The 12,465-nt window shown below is 35.3% G+C and overlaps 1 protein-coding gene across 2 annotated transcripts in view; it reads left to right on the top strand.

The window, feature by feature from the left end:
- The window catches only part of LOC121377318 (tudor domain-containing protein 7-like), a 74,406-nt gene that overhangs the window by 41,737 nt on the left and 20,204 nt on the right, over positions 1 to 12,465 (top strand). For both annotated transcript variants that reach the window (XM_041505258.1, XM_041505259.1), the window contains exons 6-10: positions 2,601 to 2,733; positions 3,056 to 3,114; positions 4,831 to 4,961; positions 10,912 to 11,083; positions 11,953 to 11,990. In XM_041505258.1, the coding sequence (XP_041361192.1) occupies positions 2,601 to 2,733; positions 3,056 to 3,114; positions 4,831 to 4,961; positions 10,912 to 11,083; positions 11,953 to 11,990 (533 nt within the window). The remainder of the gene's footprint in view (positions 1 to 2,600; positions 2,734 to 3,055; positions 3,115 to 4,830; positions 4,962 to 10,911; positions 11,084 to 11,952; positions 11,991 to 12,465) is intronic.

A 12,465-nucleotide genomic window follows, 5' to 3' on the forward strand; every position in this document is an offset into this window, starting at 1 on the left:
CTCACCTGAGGCAGTGGGGGATTTCAGTACTGGCTCCATTGGGAATGTTTAATGTTGTATGGGCACTTCCCAGATGTGATTAAGATGTGTCTTACAAATGTATGACTTCAAATGAAGGAGGGTTACCCTGCAGATACTGCAGTTTATGTGTATGCCGAGATAGCTCAACTGATAGCAGTCCCCCGTCCCTTACAGAATGGTCCTTTCAAGTACCACCATACTGAAAAAGAAATTCTGCAGCTTTACCATTCATCTCATCTTCATTATCATCATCATAGTCAGTATTTTGTAATGTGCAACACACACCCTCCCCGCCCCTTTACAGAATGGTCCTGTCAAGTAGTCCCATTCTGAAAGAGAAATTCTGCAGCTTCACCATTCATCTCATCATCATCATCATCATCATCATCATCATTGTCTATATGTTTGTGATGTCCTAAACCCACCCCCCTCTAAATTTAATTGTCTGTAAATCATTTTCAAGATTGTAACTTTATCACGAAAATTATATTAACATAAAGAATTATTATTAGCTCCATCATTTAAAAATAATTAAATAAACCACAAACTACTGTAACTAACTTACTTTTACATTTGTACATTAACCAATCAAAATGTGTAAAACAAACTAAGTAACGTAGGTAAAGCCAATCGTGGCAATGAGTCATCTTTGGTTCATGTGATATTATTATACACACCTGGATAAGGTCTATACATTAGTTAATAAATAATAACAGTTAAAATAACTACTTATTTTTTATTTAAAACATTAAAAATTAGTGATCAAACATTTAGTATTAACAATGTAACATGTCTTAAACATATTACTAACTGGTTGCAAGTGTGTTTTGGGAAACTGTAAATTGTTTTTGCTAATTTTTACAATTTTTTCGCAGTTGGCAAATAGGATATTTTCGTGGTTTTTATTTCTGTGGGTTTAATTAATAGATCCATGTATCTATCCATCCATCCATCTACCCATCCATCATTCATCATCCATCAATCCATCATCCATCCATCCATCCATCCATCCATTCATCTTCCATTCATTACATTTTTTCTTATTTTCGTGCTTATATCCAATTAAGGTTCAAGCACGCGTTCTTGGTCACATACCTCAGCCATCTGGGCTCTCTATCCAGGACAGTGGGTTAGTTGTTAGTGGCTAGTGAGAGCGAAGAGGGTGTAGCGGTCTTACACCTACCCATTGAGTCTTTAAAACTCGCTCTGGGTGGGAGCTGGTACCGGGTTGCGAATCCAGTACCTACCAGCCGTATGTTCGATGGCTTAACCACTGCGCCACTGAGCCCAGTCTATCCATCCATCCATCCATCCATCCATCCATCCATTAAAGTATACACCCATTCACAGGGCCTAATCTTGATGGTGAAATGCGTTTTTTTTCAAGTCACCGAGTTATTAGCAGTAGTGAGAAGTCGAAGTCGCTGTAATATTCTGGACCAAATTCAATTTCAAAAACGAAATCACACAACAGACGTCAAGACCTCGACTTGTTTAGGGTCATAGCTCACTTGACACCTTGTCGCAGTATGTCGGTCCGTGGTTTTACTTTGTCACCAGACTGTACATCGACACGTGTCACGCTGTTTGATATGACCAGTCAAGCTTTGTTAATCGCCAGAAAATACTAATTAATACTTTCGTTTTAACATAACTGCTTAATAATATGATGTTTTTAGTGAAAAATACCACTGTTTTGTTTAAATGTTATTACCTAGAAGTAGTACTTTATATCGAAATATTACGATTAGAACCAAGTTTAACATTCAGAATTTTACGGATTGAACCCAGAAACTGGCAAAACTTTTTACGAAATGTACCAATAAATGTTCACTTCCCCTATTTGTATTAACTTCTCCCCTTTCTTCTGGGAAGGGAGACGTCACCTCTCCTACTCTTTCCATTCAAGATTAGGGCCTGATTCATTCTTCCAAATATCCATCCTTTCATCCATCCAGGGGTTGGACATAGCCCAGTGGTAAAGCACTCACTTGATCATTTTTGGTCTAGAATCAATCCCTGTCAGTGGGCCCATTGGGATATTTCTTGTTCCTGCCAATACACCATGATTGGGGTATATCAAAGGCTATGGAATGTGCTATCACGTCTTTGGTTTCCTCGCTAAATGTCAAAATTACCAAGTGTTTGACATCCAATCGCTGATAGTGCAGAAATCATTGTGCTCTATTGGTGTCATTCAACAAAACCAAAATGTCCGGTTTTGAGGGGATTCTGGTTTATAGAGGGTCCTGTTTTGAGAGGTTTCACTGTAATACATTTCTGAGTGTTTTATAAAAGCAATTTTAGAATTAATTAGTGAAAAAGGCTTGTTTAATCTAAGGGCGGCATGATGCTGATTAAGGCAAGATGGTGCTGGACTATTGAGGCATGGTGCTGCACCATGCTGAAACAAGCTAGGGAAAACATTGGAGAGTATTAAAATTCCTGGATCTTGTGTGGTAACCAACTTTCATCTAAAAAAAAATAGGTAATGTAAAATTTGCTTTGTATGAGCAATGCGTGAATGAAACAATCATTCTTACAATTTTTATAAAAAAACACATTAATTGTTTTTGCAGAACAAAGCAAAATATAATTCTAAAAATCCTCCCAGATCATACGAAGTCCCGCCACGATTTCAAAATAAAGATGTCACAACAAAAGTAAAGGCATTTTCATCGGGGACATCAAAACCAGCCGAACTTTCAAAAGGTACATTAGTCGTTATTTGTTACATAACATATATATATATATATATGTTACTATGTTTTGTACTGCTCATCTGCATTGACCCTTATTAGTTATTTTATCATATGAGCTTGCCCAGAGTTTATCTTAAGATTTAAAACCTTTTACTGGTACATGCAACAAACTGGAACAAACCAGGCAGATTTTCGGGATGTAATATTGCATTTTAGTCATTTGGAAAGTAAAGACATTTTTGTTCACTAAACCTTTTGAAAAACAAAATAATAATAATAATAATAACAACCACTTGATAACTTGATAATTTATATTTTTGCTTACTTTCTAGGTTCTTCCACAGTGACAAATAATGCAGATGATGTTCTGATTCAGAGACGTGTTAGAGAGGTGAGGACAGTAATGTTTTCAGCGATTTATCCAGGCATTCTGTGGGTTCAGACATAGGACCCTCCCCAGAAGAAAACATATCCCAAGTATGATTTACTAGCACTATTTTTCACAGTGCCATCAGACGTGGAACACTTGCAAAATATCCTGGATAAATGTCTGGTTTTGGTCACTGACACTTCAGCACATTTTAAAATCTATACTGAACAAAATTCATTTAGAACCAGTCAATATTTTCCGCATTTTTCTTTAAATATGGTAAAAAACACACCCAAAAACGCCAGATTCTTCTGTTGTATAGTATTGACATTGTTGCTTGAGATGTATTAAAATGTTTTTTGACAAAAAGTGATTTTGACACCTTAAACTCTAACCTTTAGACTACTGGATTAATATTTGACAAAAACCATGTTAAGTGTGTACAAGTTTATAATTTTTACTCACATATATTCACTTAAATGTTTTATAAATATATAAAATAAAGTTGATATTTGAATCGGTAAGTATTATTTTCGTGGATTTTTCAAATTTTAATAATATTTTAGATCAGTCAATGGTGATTAAAATTAGGCAAAAAAATCTAAAATATTTCTTGTTTACATATGGGCATTTGTGGCCAGCTGTCCAGTATTGACGTCCATTATTCCCAATAACAGTAGGTTTCTGACCAGAATGTTTAAAAAAAACTGAACTGAACCAATATTTGGTGATTTTCATTGTTGGTTAAACGATCAAATTTATTATCAAATTAGCTGTCACAATCAGCTATCGATCCCTGAAAATGACCGCAACGTGCCGCCATTCTTGTCAAGCGAAAATACTTGCCGAAAACCACTTTTTCAACTCAAAATTCCAAGGCATTTTACTGTGAAAAATCTACATTTAAAGACACAGGAAGCTGAGTTGTCTTCAGTTTCCTGTTAATAAATCGATTCCAGTTTGGCTAGGTTTTTAACGTGTTCATATACCTTTATGGTTTCGAACACTTCGATTCCAGTGCCACGTGCAGAACGGCAGGAAATATGAATTGGGGAATGTACCGTATGCAGTATACAGTATGTCAAGTGGCGTGATGTTGGGCGAGATATCTCACCTGCAGTAGTCAGAAGGTTAAAAATTGACCTGTTTTATTTTGTATTTATAAAGATAGACATCGGAAGATACCAGTAACTGGAGGGTGCTAGTCAAGTAAAACTGGGGAGGGGTGATGTATTTTCTGACCACTAAAGTTACCTCAGAAGAGGGTAGCCCTATGGCATCCATGATCAACAGAATATTTTGTTTGTTTAAATATGATTAACAACAGTTACCAACTAACTGAAAATTCATTAGCCATTATTATTTAATGTTTTAAAATTTTGTAGCAATCTCTGAAACTTGATGTAGCGAATCATGACGCATTACTGAATAAAATGTTCCCTGGATCAATAAGATCAATTATTTTTCCTTGTAAATGAATGTTTCAGATTCCTAGGGACCCAATACTAAGCTGTATGATAAATAAGAGATATTGCGTACTATTATTTTTCCATGTAAATGAATGTTTCAGATTCCTAGGGACTCAATACTAAAGTCTATGATAAATAAGAGATATTGCATACTATTATTCTTCCCTGTGAATGAATGTTTCAGATTCCTAGTGACCCAATACTAAAGTCTGTGATAAATAAGAGGATATTGCGTACTATTATTTTTCCATGTGAATGAATGTTTCAGATTCTGTCCGACGCTATGAATGGTTTGTGGAGTACGCGAGTGGTGTTCGTCTACACGGAAAAGTACGGTGAACCGCCGTTTGATCTCATCGAGAAGATCAAGACATGGCCGCACGTCGCAATCGTTGAGCCGTGAGTGGTGACGAGTCTGTCTGTCTGTCTGTCTGTTGTCCATCTGTATGTCCCACAAATGGTCAAGTATTGTAAAATCAAGAGTATTCTAAGTTCAAGATTTGGCGATTTTCATGAAATTTGCGAGCACGCTCATGTCTTTGCTAATAAAAACATCAGAAGAGACACCAAGAGGTTACGAACAAGTTTCACACAAACAGATATAACCAGAACATGATACATTGGGAAGGACTCTGTAAGGCCTCGATAAAGTAATTAAATGGGTACTAACAGAATGGGTGTCTTAGCTCAGAACAGGGGAGATAATAAAACAGGTGGCGCGTCACTCGTTAGGGTCCAACAAACTCGGACAATAGCTATATTTTTTCATTGCTTTGTCATTCTTTGTTATACCATGATCATAAGGGACCAAAACCGTATCGGCTTTGTACAGGACGTTCCTATACAGCACAGTTCTGCACAGGACGGTCTATAGTATACGCTGCAGTGAACGGTTACCAGTTGATGTTTGTCTTTACGTGTACCGAGATACTGAGATATGGGGAGGGGGACGGGGTGAGTAATAATAAAGAAAATATATGTATATTGTGGATAATAGTATTAAAAAAAATATATAGTGATGACGGCGGTCTAGTATTTTATATACTTAAATATGGTGGAAAACGCATAACAGTAAAGGGAATAAATATATATTTTGTATATAAAGAAAATATATGTATATTTTGGATAATACTCGGGGAAAAAAAGAATATATATTTAACGTGTGCGTATGCGAGTATTAAAAAATATATATATAGTGATGACGGCTCTGTACAGGATGTTCCCACACAGCACGGTTCTGAACATGACGGTCTATAGTATACACTGCAGTGAATGGGTACCAGTTGATGTTTGTCTACATGTGTACTGAGATATGAGGGGGAAAGTCAGTAATAATAAAAAAAATATATATATATTGTGGATAATAATCAATAAAATATATATGAAAAGCCGGGATTTTTTTTATATATCGTCAACGTCCCTAACTGCGTTATGCTTCAAATTCCTTTCACTTTGTTTTCTCGTGCACGGTTCGCGCAATCAACATCCGATTTGTTGTCATCGGCATGTCGTTCATTTATAAGGTTTTTCTTCACAGTTCAGGAACATTTTTATAAACAATAAAGTTGAGAAAAGTAAGTATTTAAATACAAAACTTTACAAACCCCTAAAACCATTAATTTGACTAAGTCGTTTTTGTTTATTCCTTAAAATTACCGATATGGGGTCCACATGACTCGTAGAAATTGACTTAAAATGGAGAAAGATGAATTAACATTCGATGCGTGTCACATGACCTCACACGTGCCAGATCAACAAGGCCAAAGAATTAAATTTTTATGATTTTTAGGACCCCTGTTGTTAGAATTTGTTTTCAATTATTATATTCGATCTGCAAAAAGGTATGCTACATTTTTGTGCCTCTATTGTAGTGAATAATATTCATAATAATTTTGAGTATATAAATTTTGTTAATTTAGAATCAATTCATTAAAAAAATTATATTTTACAAACTATGCGCAAATATAGACGTAATGCCTATCAGTATTGACATCAAGTGTGAGCGATGTGTGTTGGTAAAACGCGGACCAAACCAGAACGCTTGACAAAATGAATTTTTCCTTTAAAAAAATTGAATAAATTAAGTGTTCGGCAACTGTGCATAATTAAGAAACATATATTTTTTCATGTAGTTGTCTTAAAAATGGAAAATAATGAACTGCACATGCGCATTACGATACTTTTTGCAAACGTATGCGCCTGGACGCAGTTAGAAACGTCGCACTTTTTCCTGTTTACTGTAGGGTGTTTCACTTTTGTTTACTAGAATGGATTTGTTTTACATCCAAATTGTTGATTTTTTTTACGTTAAATGATTAAAATCTATTTTGTTTCACGTATCGTAGGTGAAAAATGTAGAATAATATTTCCGTATATATCGTATTCGTGTTTTTGTTGTTAGGTGAACGCAGTTTGGGACGTCGATGGTATATGGTGTGGGTGTGTAGTATTAATATATATATATATATACAGGACTACACAGGGCGGTCTAGTATTTTATATACTTAGATATGGTGGAAAAGACATTAACAGTAAAGGTAATAAATATATATTTTGTATAATACTCAATGCGTTCGTGTTGACACTATAAAAACGTGTGCATGGGTACACTTTGCCGCATAAAAACTCAACTTTGCCATCCCAATTTTTTTTTTTAATGTCCTTTTCCCAGTTAGATAGACATTAAGAAAAATGCAACAAAACACATTCTGATATTTAAAATATTACTTTACTGTTAAAACAAACTGATACGTAATTTCAAGCCACTCAGTTGGTCGCTTATAACCTGAAGCCAGTCAGAGACAAACCAGGTTTCTGGGACCCTGTCGATCGTCGCGCCATCTGGAATAGAGTTATCTCCACCTGTTTCAGCTAAGACGCCCATTGGGGGTCTTATCAAATAAACAGCAAATAAAGCACTCATTTTCACAAAGTGGGTACAGTGTGACATGCACTCCCATTGAACACATTTAATGGACATGTCAGTGTTCAAGATTAACGGTATCCCGATATCCCGGGGATACCAGAATTTAATTTTGGATACCAGACTTCAATAACCCAGTATCCCAACAGGATACCATATAATGTTGTTGTTCTTTATTGTTTTTTAATCCTGCGTTTTTATTTTTCGCTGAAACAATGAAAGTCGTCATTTACTGATGAAGTTAAGTAACAGTTGAGTCCAAGTTTGTTATGATGTTATTTATGAATTTCATTTAAGTAGGATACTAAATTCTCAGGTGGGATACCAGATTTTGAAATGATAGTATCCAACTAGGATACTGCACAAATGTTTTAATCTTGAACACTGAATGTACCTGCACCAAAGAAAGAGTGATCAGGAAAGGTGATCGATTCTTTTGCCCTCACTGTAGGTTCAATATTCAAAACAATGAACAGTAAATTACATGTTCCATACTGATTTTCAGCTTATCCACATTTAAAATTTATGATTTTTGCTGTCCTTTTCATCAGTTTGTTTGTTTTGGGGTTTTTTTTAATACAAAAGAAATGTAATAAAGTGCTTAAGGAAAAAACCGTTTTAAGTGACCTCAATTGAATGTTATGTCATAGAAAGTAACACTGTGTACTTTCGACTTTACAATACTCTAATCTTTACAGTACTCTAATCTTTACAATACTCTAATCTTTACAGTACTCTAATCTTTACAATACTCTAAATCTTTACAATACTCTAATCTTGACAATACTCTAAATCTTTACAATACTCTAATCTTTACTATACTCTAAATCTTTACAATACTCTAAATCTTTACAATACTCTAATCTTTACAATACTCTAAATCTTTACAATACTCTAAATCTTTACAATACTCTAATCTTTACTATACTCTAAATCTTTACAATACTCTAATCTTTACAATACTCTAAATCTTTACAATACTCTAAATCTTTACAATACTCTAATCTTTACTATACTCTAAATCTTTACAATACTCTAAATCTTTACAATACTCTAATCTTGACAATACTCTAAATCTTTACAATACTCTAATCTTTACAATACTCTAATCTTTACAATACTCTAAATCTTTACAATACTCTAATTGGATGCCATTTGTTTTGAGGGTGTGTGTGTTTGAAACAGTGTTTATTATATCAGCAGTGCTCCAATAGACTTTATTTTCATTTGACATCACTATAGACATTTATGTACAGTTAAGTGACATTTTTATTGATGTCAGTTTCAAAGTATGGTCCTTTCGATCAAGTCAAACCTTAGGGTCTCGAAATTACAAATTTCACTCAACTGTACCGCATCAAAATGGTCACAATGCCACAAGATATTGTATTAAAATTTCGTATGTAGCTTTATCATGTGTTGTTACAAATCAAGTTTGACTTTTGTGGCGATTTACTCATTTGTCACAGAGTTATGGCCCTTGAAGTTGGGAAATAAACAAATTTGTTGTGCCCAGTAGGGGACATGTATTGCTTTAACAGCCGCTCAGAATAGTTGTCTGCCCAACTTGTATTTAACGCTTAATCAGGGTCTGACAAATATTTTTAAAAGTCACTAGCTGCAGGGCTAGTGGGTTTGTAAATTCCACTAGCCCACCAAAATAAAACACTAGCCCAAATTCCTGATCAATTACAACACACTTTATATAGGGCTGAAAAACAATGTTTCAAGGAACCCAACCCCTATAGTACCTAAAAAAACCCCGGCTGACCCGTTTCCTCCTTTTTTTATGTACATGAGGATAATATATATTTTTTTATTATTAGTGTATTATTTATCTCTACCTGTAGAGGTGAATGAAGTTTCAAAAATAAATTAATAATTTAGGTTTTTTTTTAAACTGCATGACCTACCCTATTTTATCATGTCTGATCCAAAACCATTGTCCCGTTTTTACTTTTGACCACACACCCCCCCCCCCCCGGGTCCCCCCCCCCCCAATCATTGCCACCTCATCCATTGTGGGTAAGTAATTTAACAAACTCCTCTCTCTAACCACCCACAATACAATGCAACACGATAATGTCTTGGTCAGTGTATTCGGTAGTGAATTGTCACCAGGAACGATGATGTCAGTTGCTCAAATAGCCTACAGGGCAAAATATCCATTGTCAGACAGATATCAACAAATATATTGCAAGATTTAACTCGTCAATTGATAGACAAAAAAAGTATTCTCTTGTACAGATGTGAAACGTTATCCAAACTGTTAGACACATTTAACAGGTCAAGCCGGCTCTGTTATTGTGTTCCCTGATTGCCAACATCCCTATCGCAAGTAAACAAGGCATTATAATAGAAGAATAGATAAATAAGACAAACACAGCATTGCTAAACATGACTGGGGTTGTACTTCAGTTATACTAGCCTTTTAATTAATTGGGACTCGCTATTCACACCTTTGTTACCTTTGTGACATACATGTGCGAGATTTTATTACATGTGACTTGTACAACCAATCAAAACGTGTTTTATTAAGGTTGTTTCCTGTCCATGAAACTTTAAAGTGAAAAGGAAACAAAGTCTGTATCGTGTGTATTGTTGTAATTGACAATGTAGAAACTTCTTGTTAGTGCATTTTATAGAAATCTAGTTCAAGTTGAATATTAATATATACTTATTGATTTGTTGACATTATGTGATGACCAGTGTCAGAATAACATTTATCTTAAATGTATGTCAGTGGAGAAAAAACATTGTGAGCTAGCGGTGGTTTTTGTTGTTGTTTTTTTTTGGGTTTTTTTTAAAGCCACTAGCCCATTGGGCTACTGGTTTTGCATTTGTCACTAGCCCTGTGTTAAAAAGCACTAGCCCCGGGCGTCGGGCTAGTGGATTTGTCGAACTCTGGGTTAATAGGTAAATATTTCATATTTGAAGAAAGTCTTTTATTTCCTGCTTTTGACCTCTAGACCTCCGACTTAATAGTGTTAACGATCATTATTTAACGATCTTTATTTAATAAATATTTCATCAAATGTATCTTGTAGATCCTGAAATTAATGCGATCATAATATTCCCTGTTATTCACATTAATAATATGACCCATTTATTTCTATGTTTTGTCTGTGTCACAGGACAGTAAAATAAATATATTTATAAAACATAACTTTGCATACATAGCTTGTTGTATATATGTAAGAAATAATAAAATTATTATTTCTTATGTGATAAAAGGCACCTGTATCCAACAAACTGCATAGGCTAGAGGCCAAGGCAATTTTTATCTGAGCAAAGTCGTTAGAAAGTAAGTTGCCTTTGTGCCTCTTCTTCAACTTGCTGTATGCCTTATTTTTGTTATTAAACCAAAAGCACCACTTGCTGTGTCCTCCAAGAATTAAAATTCGACCCCTGTGTTATGTTCTCCAGAGTACCGAACACCGACCGCGCAATTGTCAATCTAGTTCGAGACAGTCCACCTGCTCCAGTTACCGTGGTAACGCCAGTGACATCCAAACCATCAACAGTGACGACACCGCAAACAGACGGCATGGCAGCAACCAAGAAACCTGTGATAAGAGCACAACCTGTGATATGGAAGGTTAGTGGGTTCGAATCCCGTCGGTGAACACTTTATTTTTAATTGTTAGAGGGGTTTGCTGATGGTGCATAAAACATCCAGTGATCCAGTGAGAGAGAGAGACAGACAGAGAGAAAGAGAAAGAGGGGGAGAGAGAGAGAGAGAGAGAGAGAGAGAGAGAAAAGATGAGAGTGAGAAAAAAATTCTGCATTTTCCCATAAAAAGGACAGCACATACCACAAACTGAGTTTATCAATGAAAATGTATCTTATGGCTCAATTACAGAATCTGATTGTATTTGTTGTGTGGGTTTTTTTCTTTTAATTGACGTGGGGACAAAAATCAATGCATGTTATTCTTAATTAACAAAGATTAATTCTTTATGCAGACCTACTTGTGACAGCACTTACCACATCTTTTGATAGACCAGTCATCAAATAATGACTGTATTAACCCTTTTTAAAAATATATCAATTGCTTCTAATTGATAGACATAGTCCATTTGGTGGCAGGAGGATTTTTCCCTCTTTATAACCCACTAGACCATGTATTGCAGTTACGAAATAGCTAAGATTAAGCAATGTGCTGGGGTGTTGTTAAACAGTTTTTCTTTCTTCTAAATTTAATATTCAGAGTGTTGTAAGTACCAAATAGCTAGGATGAAACAATGTGCTGGGGTGTTGTTAAACCGTTTTTCTTTCTTCTAAATTTAATATTCAGAGTGTTGTAAGTACCAAATAGCTAGGATGAAACAATGTGCTGGGGTGTTGTTAAACAGTTTTTCTTTCTTCTAAATTTAATATTCAGAGTGTTGTAAGTACCAAATAGCTAGGATGAAACAATGTACCGGGGTGTCATTAAACAAATATTTCTTTTCTTTTCTTTTTCAGAATTTTAAGATTCCTCCCCCGGATTTACTTGAGTTAGGGTGAGAATTTTATCACATTTGTTTATAAATGTTTAGTTTTGTGCATCAAATAACCCAGGGGCAGGACGTAACCCAGTGGTAAAGCTTGATGCACGGTCGGTTTGGGATCGATCCCCATCGGTGGGCTCATTGGGCTGTTTCTCGTTCCAGCCAGTGCACCATGACTGGTATATCAAAGGCTGTGGTATATGTTATCCTGTCTGTGGGATGGTGCATTTAAAAGATCCCTTGCTGCTAATCGAAAAGAGTAGCACACAAAGTGGCGACAGTGGGTTTCCTCTCTCAATACCTATGTGGTCCTTAACCATAAGTCCGACACCATATAACTGGAAATAAAATGTGTTGAGTGCGTTTTTAAATAAAACATTTCCTTCCTTCCTTCAAATAACCCAGTATATGAGCTGTGCATACTGATTTTGTTGGCCAGTGTGTATAACTGTATGGTTTGATAAAATAACATTACGTAATGTGTTAG

This window comes from Gigantopelta aegis, chromosome 7 (genome assembly GCF_016097555.1).
Source record: "Gigantopelta aegis isolate Gae_Host chromosome 7, Gae_host_genome, whole genome shotgun sequence".
In the NCBI taxonomy this organism is placed as follows: domain Eukaryota; kingdom Metazoa; phylum Mollusca; class Gastropoda; order Neomphalida; family Peltospiridae; genus Gigantopelta; species Gigantopelta aegis.